Source organism: Corythoichthys intestinalis, chromosome 15 (genome assembly GCF_030265065.1).
Source record: "Corythoichthys intestinalis isolate RoL2023-P3 chromosome 15, ASM3026506v1, whole genome shotgun sequence".
Taxonomy (NCBI): domain Eukaryota; kingdom Metazoa; phylum Chordata; class Actinopteri; order Syngnathiformes; family Syngnathidae; genus Corythoichthys; species Corythoichthys intestinalis.
Window position 1 is genome coordinate 37,138,654 of NC_080409.1, and position 12,903 is coordinate 37,151,556.

General features: G+C 38.2%; 1 protein-coding gene across 1 annotated transcript in view; it reads left to right on the forward strand.

Moving 5' to 3' along the window:
* crip2 (cysteine-rich protein 2) overlaps positions 1 to 11,283 on the forward strand; it is a 30,486-nt gene extending 19,203 nt beyond the window's left edge. The window contains exons 2-8 of the mRNA XM_057859438.1: positions 1,742 to 1,836; positions 6,316 to 6,373; positions 6,443 to 6,580; positions 8,998 to 9,066; positions 9,138 to 9,232; positions 9,322 to 9,379; positions 10,493 to 11,283. Of these exons, the coding sequence (XP_057715421.1) occupies positions 1,742 to 1,836; positions 6,316 to 6,373; positions 6,443 to 6,580; positions 8,998 to 9,066; positions 9,138 to 9,232; positions 9,322 to 9,379; positions 10,493 to 10,542 (563 nt within the window). The 3' untranslated portion in view covers positions 10,543 to 11,283. The remainder of the gene's footprint in view (positions 1 to 1,741; positions 1,837 to 6,315; positions 6,374 to 6,442; positions 6,581 to 8,997; positions 9,067 to 9,137; positions 9,233 to 9,321; positions 9,380 to 10,492) is intronic.
* Positions 11,284 to 12,903: the final 1,620 nt, after the last annotated feature.

Consider the following 12,903-nt stretch of genomic DNA (forward strand, 5'->3'; position numbering starts at 1 on the left):
GTTTTGTATTATGTCAAATACTGGGATCATTTTAATATGTAGGTGGCTTGCATTTTGTGGCTGACATGCTCCTCGTCCCCTCGGCCGACGACCAGCGGCTTGTCGCACATCCCCCCGCCGGGAGAGCACTATACTCGGCTTATTGCCCTCTTCATGTGCCCAGTGTTCTGTCAAATTTTCCGACCGATCAGAAATTGCAACTTTGTGTTAAAAATAGCCGCGAAAAAAGCGATTACAAAGTAGACACTACAAACTTTCTTTAAATAAAGGACTACTTACTGTATGTTTGATCATGGATGGGCATGTAAAAAGCTCTCCTTATACGCATATTGTAATGTTAGCTGCATAACATCTTCAGCCGCCCTCCTATGAGTCTCTTGCTGTTTACTTCGCCGTGTAGTAAAGCATTATTTTGCCATATTCGTATTAACCATTTGGCAGCTACACGCTCCTCCGACGTTGGCCGGTTTGTCCGGCTGTCATTGGCCCCGCAAACGAGCCCTCTGCCCTCTGCAGGGGAATGACGAGCTCTAACTTGTTCGCCGCCGGGCGGGTTGCCGATCGGCGAAGACAATCGATAACCCAGTCGTCAGGTGAAATAATTCGGGCTAGTTATGTGTGATTTTCCGCTTCGAAGACTTTGACACATCACTCGGTTCGGGTTAGCGTGTGGGCTAGCTGTCATGCCTCTTGGTTTGTTTACATTCTCCGAAGCCGGGGAAGGGAAATGACGTAAGCCCGACTTAGGTGGCATAAAATATCGTTCGGGAGGTGCGACAGTAAAGGTGAAGTCAACAGTTTTGACCATTATGGAGTAATTTTGCCATGTCGTCCTGAGTAAATGCATTTTTATTATTTCATATTCCATTTAACACAAGACTGTTATTTGTCATGACACCATGCCATTCATCTATCTATTGGGAAAAAATACTTGGATAAAAAGAATATCCTGTAAAAATATTGGAGTAGAGAGACTGAAACAATGACATTTTGCGGCTCTCTTCGTCGCGTTTTCCTCGTTCTGAATAATTCCCTCTCAATGGGCTGAATAGTAAAACCGATGAGACCATTCTCTCGCTGACGTCATCCACGTGTTGGGGACGCTAGAGCTCTATTATGGTAGGCGTGGCTAACCGGCAGATTAAGAGACTAATTTCTCGTCATCTGCGCTTTGCTAAATTGTTGTATTTAGTCGAATCGTCTCAAAATATGATTCTAAGTCACATAATAATGCTGTTTGGGACTTTTTTTCTCCTGTCGTACGCACATTAAAGTATAGTAACTTTTATTTATTTAATCGAAGTTTATGATTTTATAATTTCCTTAACTCATTGGTTACCATTGAGGGTGATAGATGTCCAAACATGTGGCTCTTTTCATCTTTCTGCTGTGAATTTAAATTATTTTATCACCAGTCCAAAATCCCTAAGTATATGTACTACTGAGTTTGTTAAACAAAGGATTTGGGTTGGGGGAAGGGGTGGAGGGAGGGGGTCTATATGGAAAGGCGGGGCTGCCGCCTTTTTTTCCAGCTGGACTGGGACCCCATAACTGTACAACTGTCCCTTGGTGACATCATTTTAGCGTCCTGTCTAGTTCACAGACATTCCTAGCCATCACTGGCTTGGCCTGATGACAGGCTAGAAGCACAAGTTCATCATTCTTCTGTCAAATAACAAAGAAAAGCCCTTGTTGACTCATTTGTGTGTCTCCATGTATGTGTCTTTGTTTGTGTGCACAGCCGAGAAGGTATCGTCGCTGGGCAAGGACTGGCACAAGTTGTGCCTAAAGTGCGACCGATGCAATAAGTTGCTGAATGCTGGCGGACACGCTGAGGTCAGTATGACGACATTTTGGGGATGGTTACTTGACGCCGTACAGCACATGACTTGTCACAACTGATTCATTGAGCACTGCATGGTTTTTAGGTCAATCTGACAAAAGTATTATTACAAATCTATTGTTTTATATTGTCAGATCTCAATTTTCCAAGATTTTTTTCCATGTATTTTTAAAGAATTTGCAATGAAAACAGAGGAAACGAGCCAGTACTTCAACTTTTGTTCACATAGGAAGGAAATATTACATGAAATGTAGCCAATCTCTTGCAAACACTTTTGATGGGCAATATCTGAAACGACAATAATAAATAAAAGAAATTACAGTATTTTTCAGACTATAAGTCGCAGTTTTTTTCATAGTTTGGCTGGGGGTGCGACTTATACTCTAGAGCGACTTATGTGTGCAATTATTAACGCATTATTATATCATTTCACATGTTGTTTTGGCGTTTTGGAGTGACACTGATGATTTGGTAAACTTGTTAGCATATTCTTTATGCTATCGTTATCTGAATAACTCTTAATAGCTACGTTACGTTAACATACTGGCCACCTTCGGATTTCGTTGTTCATGCATCATGTAACATTATCATACTGTACACTTATTCAGCATGTTGTTCTCTATTGTATTTTTATTTTAGATTGCCTTTCGAGATGACATATCTGTTCTATGTGTTGTGTGTGTTCTATGTGGATTTTATCAAGTAAAAATTTTCCCCCCAAAATGCGACTTATACTCCAGTGCGACTTATATATGTTTTTTTCCTCTTCGTTGGGCATTTTAAGGCTGGTGCGACTTATAGTCCGATAAATACTATACAAAAATCTAACAATTTTACTGAAGAATGCAAGGAATTTATTAAAGGGAACCTCTGACAAAGACTTGTAGGCTCTAATAAGCCACAATTGTTCTCTTTTATAAAATATGTTATTAGAAACACATACAATATTGCCATTTATTTAAAAAGCTATAATATTTAGTACATGTTTGACCTACGGAGAGCGCCATGTTTTTTTGGACGCTCGGGGTGATGACGTAGATTGTCACTGTCACTCGAGTAATACTACAAGGTTATCGCAATTCCTTCTATTCGGGGAGACGTCCAACACATGGGCTCATTGGTTAAAAGAGGCGAGTACTTACTATTTGTATTTTTACTGAGTCTTTTATTAGGTCTTCATTGCCTCAAAATACTTTTAGCATGTGTTTCCCTCTCATACTTTTAAGCATAGGGTTTTCTTGTGGTAACTTTAAAGCAGATTGTTGATCTGTTGACCACATTAGTCACATAGCATATTTAAACCACCCTTATTTGATGACTACTAGATGCGTGCGAAGTTTCCGATTCTTAGAATATTCGCGATTTGGCCGTGAAAGATTCCAGAGCGATTAACAAACATCCAAATTCCGATTATTGCATTATACCAGGTAAAGCGGAACTAAAACACAGCCAGCGCGGTCTTCGGGACGCAATAAGGAACAGACAGAGAGTAAATATCATGTTCCACTCATGCCGCCAGATAAAAAAAACAATAATACCTGACTGCAGCCGACAGCTGCTACAAAAAATGCCCAGTTGCTACAAACATACAGCCACATACGGCTACGGTAGATATATATTAATTAGATGCGAGATGACAGACTTGCCTGCGTTAGTAAACAGCCGCCATCTTAAAGCTGTAGCCTTCTTTAGAAGGCTCTGTTGTAGCGAACCTATTTAACTTTTTATCTAAAATACTCCTAAATCGGAAAAATCTTGACTTGAATCTATCTTTAAATGATGAAACCGTTTTAAAACTTTTACATTTCGAAAGTAGACAGAAGGGAAATTGTGGCATAACGGGAACAATTTTAACAACTTTAACGGTTGATTCACAACATTAAATTAATTGAATGTAGTTTAAAGCTGCTGATTCAGAATGGGGACTTTATTTTATTTAGTATTTACTGTTTTAAAAGTTAACTTGATCGGGAAATAGTAGTTTATTTAAGGCTGAGAGGATTTTTGTACAATTTTTGTAACTAATTTACATTAAAAGCAGCTAATAGCTTGGGGGGGGGGGGGGGGGTCATAAATAATCGATTTATAATCGAATCATAGTCTGAATCGTAATCGAATCGTTAGGTGCCCCAAGATTCCCACCTCTCGTAGTCAGCCTGCTTTTCAGTTGTCTTTAATTTGTTAAATATGTCACAAGTGAAATGAACCAAACAATTTTCTGGATCATACAATTGCCCAGGACTAGCATATTTTCCACTTTTCTCCCATCAACCACATTGGAATGTGTCACTCGTTTGCTAACATAACCTTCCCCCCGCTGTACTACAGTGTATGGAGGACGACGTGATCTCGGCGTCGAAAGCAATTCCCCTGACAGGCCTCAAAAGGATGCCACTGTTTAATCTCTATGTGATTACAGTACAGTAGTCCCACATGGCCCCCCTTCTTCCATCCACTATGGACTTCATCCAAATGCAGACTTTGATAGAAGAGATGTGGTGGTGTTCACTCATTGAGAGTGAAGCCAACAGCACAGTGGACTCAATTTTGCTTCTGTAATTGATCCCATGCTGTCGACAGAAGTCCTAACTATCAGTAAATTGATTGTCAGGGTATGCCGGTCACAAGTTCTTGCTGGACTGCAGTGTAGATGTCACAAGTAGTTCTTTGGTTCTCTTATGGTCTGGATTTTTACTACCCGACTGATGACTTTCTCAGGAAACGCACGCAGCTTCTTGTTATATATATCAGCACTGCAACCCACTCCCTTCCCAGAAGTCAACTTCCCACACTGAAAATTCCTACAGCTATTCTTCTTTCTCGAGGGCAGCGCTTGATCAAAAATGCAGGTGTTGTCCAGAGTTCGACAGGGATCATTCTCAAATTAGAGAAGGCTTTAAAATGACTATAGTGTTTCACCGATACTAGTATCGGTACCAATATGACGCTAAAATGATGCTTGTCTCCATTCCCAAGATGATGATAGACGTCCAATCGTGTGGTGTCCAACGATCCCATAGTTTAGAGTTTATCACTAGTACAACCCATAGCAAAAAGTATGGAATCATCAGTCTCGGACGAGCACTCACTCAGACATTTTATCGTGTAAAACAAACTCAGATAAAAAGCTTTAAAAAATTATGAATTAGTTCAAAAGTGCAACTCATTAGCATTCAGAAACACTAAAAGAATTGAATGAAAAACATTGTGGTGGTCAGTAAATGTAGTAGTAATATGTAAATGCAGATTCTTGACTCTTGACACCTCGACCAATGCAGATTCTTGACTCTCTTGACAAGGTGATGATGGTGGAACTTTCGTTTGGTGTCGTTCCAGTGAGATTTACAAAGATGATATCCTGAAGGAAACATCAAAATTCCCTCAGCCCTTGATGATATGGGGCTGCATGTCAGGCAAAAGCACTGGGGAGATGGCTGTGGTCAAATCTTCAATAAATGAACAAGTTTACATTGGAATTTTAGACAGCTTTCTTATCCCTTCAATTGAAAATATGTTTGTCATTTTCCAAGATGACAACGCATCATGACAACGCATCATGCCACAGAGCTAAAACTGTTAAAGTATTCCTTGGTGAAAGACTCATCTAGCCAATGTCATAGCCTGCAAATAGCCCAGATCTCAATCCTATTGAATACCTGTGGTGGAAATTGAAAACAAATGGTCCACAGAAAGGCCAAACTAAAACCAAATTGATGAAGAATACTCATCAAGTCCATGCCTCAGAGACTGCAAGCTGTGATAAAAGCCAGAGGTGGTGCTACTAAATACTAGAGATGTGTTTTGATTGTTATTTATTTTTTTGTTTCCCATGATTACATATATTTTTTCTCAGAATGGAGTGATTCCATATATATTTCCCTGCACTTGCTCTATAAAAGTAACATTTACTGACCACCGCAATGTTTTTTTTAATCAATTTCTTTTAGTGTTTCTGAATGCTAAAGAGTTGCACTTTAGAACTAATTCATTATTTTTTCAAGCATTTTATCTGAGTTTGTTCTACATGATAACATGTCTGAGTGAGTGCTCGTCCGAGACTGGTGATTTCATACTTTTTGCTAAGTGTTGTAGATGTCCAATCCATTTGTAACAATAGAAATTTCTAAGACTCCAGATTTTTCATGTGCAAGATGCTTGGCAGGCCATAGTTTACCCATACTGAGTAAAGCCATGTGACCCCAGCAGAGAGTATTCTGGGTAGCATATGACAGTGCCACCTCTTTGTCCTCATCTATGGTCATTGAACTCTGGACCAATGGTTGGCCCCCTTCCACCCTTTTTCCCAGTATGCAACAGCCCTCCAAAGGTTCAAGTGGAAATATGACCTGTTATGTTTTGGGTGGACCGGTCGAGATGACATCATTCACAGAAAAGAGAGGCCTTTTTTGGAGAGACTTTTAAGGTTCCTGTGACAAATGTTCACAATTGCATCACATTGTCTGTTTTCTCAGCATGACGGAAGACCCTACTGCCACAAGCCGTGCTACGCTGCCCTTTTTGGACCTAAAGGTGCAGTATGGAAGTTCTTTCTTTTTGTTTTGAAACAACACATTTCAGCAACATTCATTTTTTTTACAGGCGTGAACATCGGCGGGGCCGGTTCTTACGTGTACAACGAGCCGGCCAACAACAACAAAGTGACGCCCGCCGGCGGGGACAGCATCCAAAAGGAGGCCGAGGAGAAGAAGACATTCGTCGCCAAACAGCCGTCCAAAGGTGAGTGCAATTCAGATGGCGACTTCTGTGATCAGAGATTAGTTTCCTTGCTCTTTGCTACCACCTGCTGGGTGGAGGACAACACTGCAGCAGGAAAAATAGGATACGCTTTTCTGGTTCTGATTTTTAGATGGGGAAAATAAATTACAGTTGGAATGTTGAATAAAACTGTGATAAATTAATTCAGAAAATAAAATGAACATATATTAATAAAAAGGACAATGCTTTTTCGCATATTTTTAACTTTAAACCATTTTATACCTATTTTTGCGAATTAGTCACATTCCAGATCAAAGCAGAATAAAGGCTTTTTTAGATGCCTGTTGTAGCTAATTTGCATCATCCATAAAATTATATGTATTTTATAATTTTTAAAAAAATATTTGTATTCTATTATTTATTCCTTGTATTTTAATTAAGGTACCTTTCTCAACTCGATTTAGCATCACTTGAAAGCAAAAAAGCAATTAAATTTTAATTTTTGCTTCAAGAGTTAATAATTATTTAACCAATCATTTAATATAGTGCTGCAACGATTAATCGATTAACTCGAGTAATTCCATTAGAAAAAAGATTTTAATTAAATATTGCTGCGTCGAGTATTCATTTAATTAAAGTGACGTTGTAATGGTTTGTTTGCAAAGTGTTTGCATTTAGTTTTATTAATTTGGGTGGATACACTGCCCTCTAGTGGCAACAGTGAGTATGATGTAACTCAATTCACATGACTGAATCCAGCTGCTCCCTGTTAGGACCAACATAAGAGAAGTTTTTGTTTGAGCAAATTTTTTCAATGCATTCGTTATCTAGTTGATAGGTATATTTAGCCATTTCTTGCGGGACAATGTGTTTGAACCATTTGTTAAAAGCATTGTAAAAAAAAAAAGTTTTTTAAAATATAAGCTAGCAGACTTTTGCTATGTAAGTTAGCCAATTTTTTTTGTTGTTGTTGTATTTAGATCCTCATTTATTTTTGATACCGTTTGAAGCTTAGCTCAGGTATTTTAATTTTTTATGTTCCATAACTGATTATTACTTGGATTATTCGAACTAACTAGTTCATCAAATAATTGACTACTAAAATAATCGATAGCTGCAGCCCTTATTTAATGTAATAAATAACTATATAATGTCAATATATTGGATTGCATATTTTTGTTTTATTTGTGTAAATGACCAAACCAATTGATAAAATAATTGATTATTTAACATTAAAAGTTTAATTAAAAAACGAAGGAAGTTTTTGGAAGGTCAAAAAACAGTAAATTTAATAACAATGTTTTAAGTACTGTGTGTAAAATTGCTTATCTCAATTATTTTTAATCATGGTGAATTTTGTTTTTGTACAGACGAAATATATACACTTTTTAAAATACAATACATTATTTAAATACCAATTATCAGTATTACAATAAGATGCAGTCATACAATGTGTGAATGCATTATGCTTAACCTTAGACTTTCTGATGATATTGATGGGACACATTGCACGGACACAGCGCCACGCCTTTCCGCAGTCCGCTTCAGTTATTCACAGTCGGTCGCAGTTATTCAACACATGCCGCAATCCAACGCCGGAATCAGGTTGAAAAAGTACGAAAGCTGTACCGCATACAAACAGGAAAGATGTTCTCAGGGGTGATTTGTTTGAGGATTCAAGGTAGTATATTATTCGTACCATGCATGCATTTTGAAACGTTGTGAAAAAAAAATCAATGGGAGAAATGAACCGCTACGGCATTGGCGTCATAGTTTGCAATATTTACGTAAAATAAATGCTAACTTACCGTTTTTTTTTGCCAAGAATCGACATATCTATAAAGAATTCAGGGATTTAAGCATTTATTCACAAGAATTGTCAACGTAAAAAGCTCTTTGTGGTGATCAGGCGGTGCTACTGTGGCTTAAAGACTAGCAGCACATTTGACATATTTACGTACAATAAATGCTAACTGCCCGGTTCTTTGCTATTTTAACAAACAATCGAGACTTTTTTACGTCCATATATATAAAGAATTCAGGGATTTAAGCATTTATTCACAAGAATTTTGAACGTAAAAAGCTCTTTGTCTGTCTTTACAATCAGTCAGCTTTGACGGAGATAGGCCCCCTTTTAATCGCCCTGTGCCCCGTGACCCGTCAATGTCATTAAGAAGTCTATGGCTTAACCAATTTTACTATGCATAAAAATATATTTTTTAATATTTCATCATAATTTTTTAACCCTTCATCTCCTAAAAGAATAAATTACAAATATTACGTCGTGTATTTGACTTATTTATAGTTTTGTTTTTTTTTGTAATTCACATTAAAACAATTGACCAACTGGGAGTAAAGGATGTTTCAATGTAATTGACATCAATGGCAGCCAGTTTAAAAATGGGAGTTAACTGTATGTTTTGAACTGAAATACACAGCTGGAGCCGTCACCAATTTTTCGGGCGAGGCCAACCTGTGTCCCCGATGTAACAAGAAGGTCTACTTCGGTGAGTAAGATTTGACGTCTCAACTCGCTTGAATTTTATTGACGGGCACAGCCAACTTTCTTTGCACGCAGCCGAGAGGGTGACATCACTGGGCAAAGACTGGCACCGGCCGTGCCTGCGCTGTAAGAGGTGCAGCAAGACCCTGTCCGCTGGCGGCCACGCAGAGGTGTTGACATCACGCATGAATATGAGACGTGGTGTTTCACCAAGTGGAAATTGAATGTGGTTTTCATTCATTTATTTGTGATTTTTCAGCACGACGGCCAGCCGTACTGCCACAAGCCATGCTACGCCGTCCTCTTCGGGCCCGAAGGTAACCGCTAGGGGGCGATGTCCACCCGCCAAACATCAGCTGATACACCGCAACCCGAATGTCATGAACACGTTCTCACACTTGGGGTGGGAAACATTTTGAGCTCAAGGGCTTGATTAGATCTTTAACTCATGGGTTGCCATCATGTGGAATGGCGTTATTGCTCAAAAGGGACTGTGGAAACGTATGTTATTTCTGTGAAATCAATCCGTTTCAATCAAAAGAGAGTCTGGAAACAAGTTACTTTTTTTTCTTCAAGTAATTTTTGGACTATAAGGCACACCTGACTATAAGCGGCACCTACCAAATTTGACAAGAAAACGATATTCGTTCAGCTTTGAGCTGCACAGGACTTTTAACAGTAGATTTCAAATACGGCAAAAAGTGGCATTTTATAATCCGAAAATTACATCACTATTCACAATGTAGTCTACAATAAGACTGATCTGAAATCTGACATTTTGTTAAGCGAGTTTAGAATAAGAATTCTTGAAATGACCATTTCATTTGATAAGAGAATGTTAGATGAGATTACACCTAAAATCTAATTTTTCTCAGGGAATCTTGAATGAACAAACTTCCATTAAATGTAATTTTGCTAAGGGAGTCAGGTATAAGAAGATTCCATGAAAATCAATGATTTTTAGTAATATGGAATATTTTCTTGCCCAAAAATGTGATTTCGTTAAAGGAGTTTGGAATGAGATTACTCTAAAATCAGGCAAGCGAGCCAGCTAACTTGTAAATGTAATCAATGTAAAATGTGTATAATAGTTTATTTGAACAAGAACATCTATTTTTAAGTGTATATTTATTCATTCATTCATTTTCCTTGCTGCTCATCCTCAAGGGGGTTGCGGGGCTGCTGAAGCCTATCCCAGCTAACAATGGGAAGTAGGCGGGGTACGGACGTGCTTACCACTCCCAACCCGTGCCCCCTGTATTATTTTGATTTTTAAAATTTCTATTGAAATATCAGGGCCATTTAATGAGAATTTGAAGTGCATTTCTTTTAGAAGCCTCTATTAATGCGACAAATAACAGAGAACTCCGCCAGCCGTTATGTAAATGAGCCTCCCCGACTCCTTCCCTTTGTGCTTCTTCCTCCTCCAGGCGTCAACACAGGCGGCGTGGGCAGCTACATCTACGATCCCATCGAGTGACCCGGCTTTCCTCTTTTTCGCCCCGCCCCTTGCCCCGCCCACTCGCCATCGGCACCTTCTCCTTCCAGTTTGTTCCTCGTCTTCGCCTTTAAATGCCAACCCAATCCGAGTTCCAAGTTCAGTTTTGAGCACGTGAGCACAATGAATTCCTGGTGGTTTGGGGCACGGAAAATACAGGAGATTGTTACATTGCCAAGACAACTGTCATTTTTTTTTGTTATTGCTATATTTAACTCATGACAATGTTATGTTTCGCTTTTTCAACACGTTAGATGACTCCCTGCCCTCCCAACCTGCATCGGCACCTACTTCCAGTTTGTTCTTCGTCTTCACCTTTAAATTCTGACCCATTCCAAGTTCAATTTTGCGTACGTGAGCGTAATGAATTCCGGTGGTTTGGGAACGGAAAATACAGAAGACATGCATTGCCAAGACAACTGTCATTTTTTTGTTGTTGTTGCTATATTTGACTCATGAGAATGTTTTGTTTCGCTTTTTCAATACATTAGACGACAAAGTGTTCCATTTGCGTAGCTCATAGAGACACTGCTCTGCGTTCCGTTGTTGTTATTTTAGTATTTGACACTCATGAACGGCAGAAAATGTTTTAGTATTAATATTTATGGTAGTCACCATCTGTTTGTGTTTGATGCCGATTGTGATGTCTGTTGTCTAGATAAGATGCAATAAATCAACACTACATGGCCAGTGTGTCGTGTGATATGAAACTTTTTATCATGCATGTCAGTTACTAAAATGTTATTTAAAAAGGTTCACACCCTTATGTGTTCAATCCATTTTTAAATTATTTCATGTTGAATTTTTATCTAATAACATGGATTTTTTTTTTCTTTATTAAATTTTTTTATAAGAGCGTGAAAAGTACAGTTTGCCTCATATTTGTCAGTGGCAAAATGTTGCATTTTATTTTTATATAATTGTAGTTACTATGTATAAATGATTTTATTTAAAAGAATGTTACAATTTCTGCATAAAACGAAACAAGGTATAAAAACAATTTAAATTTTTTTTTTCTCCCATATTTAAAGTCATTTTAAATTTTTTCTTCCATTAAGGATAAAAGTGGGGATAAGGAATAGAAATTGAGAAAGTTGATGAAATCAGGTTTTTGGTAGTACCTATTAATGAAAACTGGAAACAAATATCAAATATATACAGGGCAAAATCTCACGAAACATTGCAATAATAAAGCAAAAAGGGTTTTAGATTTCAAATCACTCCACATTCTACAACCCCTAGCAAAAAGTAAGGACTCACCAGTCTCAGACAAGCACTCAGACATTTTATTATGTTGAACAAACTCTGATAAAAAGAAAAAATAATTCAAAAGTACTCCTTGGCATTCACAAACACTAAAATAAATAAAAACCATTACTGTGGTCAGTAAATATTAATTTTATAGAGCAAGCAAGGGAAATAAATACAAAATCACTCTATTCTGAAGACAAAAATTTGGAATCACTCCATTTTGAGTAGAAAATACACACCCAGTCAATTTCCTTTCCTTAATTGGGCCCCTGTCTCAGATCAGATCTGCTTGTTAGTCAGCAGTTAAAAAGTGCAGTTATCACACCTTGGAGGGCTGATGGACCAAGTGGATTCACAAGAATCATGGCTCCAACAAGAGATGTCTCTTGAGACCAAGAAGAGGATTATCAAACTTCTTGAAGAAGGCTACGCTACACGTATGGTTGCCAAAGATGGTGGCTGTTCACAGTCAGCTGTATCAAAAATCTGGACCAAGTACAAACAGCATGGCAAGGTTGTTGAAGTTAAGCATACTGGTCGACCTAGGAAGACGTGCAAACCCTATGACAAACAACTAAAGGCCATATGTCTTGAAAACAAGAGGGGCAAATAAGTATTTAATCAACCAACAATTGTACAAGTTCTACTTGAAAGATTAGAGAGGCCTGTAATTGTCAACATGGGTAAACCTCAACCATGACAGACAGAATATGGGGGGTTTTGGGGGGGCAGAAAATCGCATTGTTTGATTTTTAAATAATTTATTTCCAAATTGGAGTGAAAAATTAGTATTTGGTCACCTACAAACAAGCAAGATTTCTGGCTGTCAAAGAGGTCTAACTTCTAACGAGGCTCCACTCGTTACCTGTATTAATGGCACCTGTTTTAACTCATTATCGGTATAAAAGACAGCTGTCCACAATTTCAATCAGTCACACTCCAAACTCCACTATGGCCGAGACCAAAGAGCTGTCAAAGGACACCAGAGACAAAATTGTAGACCTGCACCAGGCTGGGAAGACTGAATCTGCAATAGGTATAACGCTTGGTGTAAAGAAATCAACTGTGGGAGCAATTATTAGAAAATGGAAG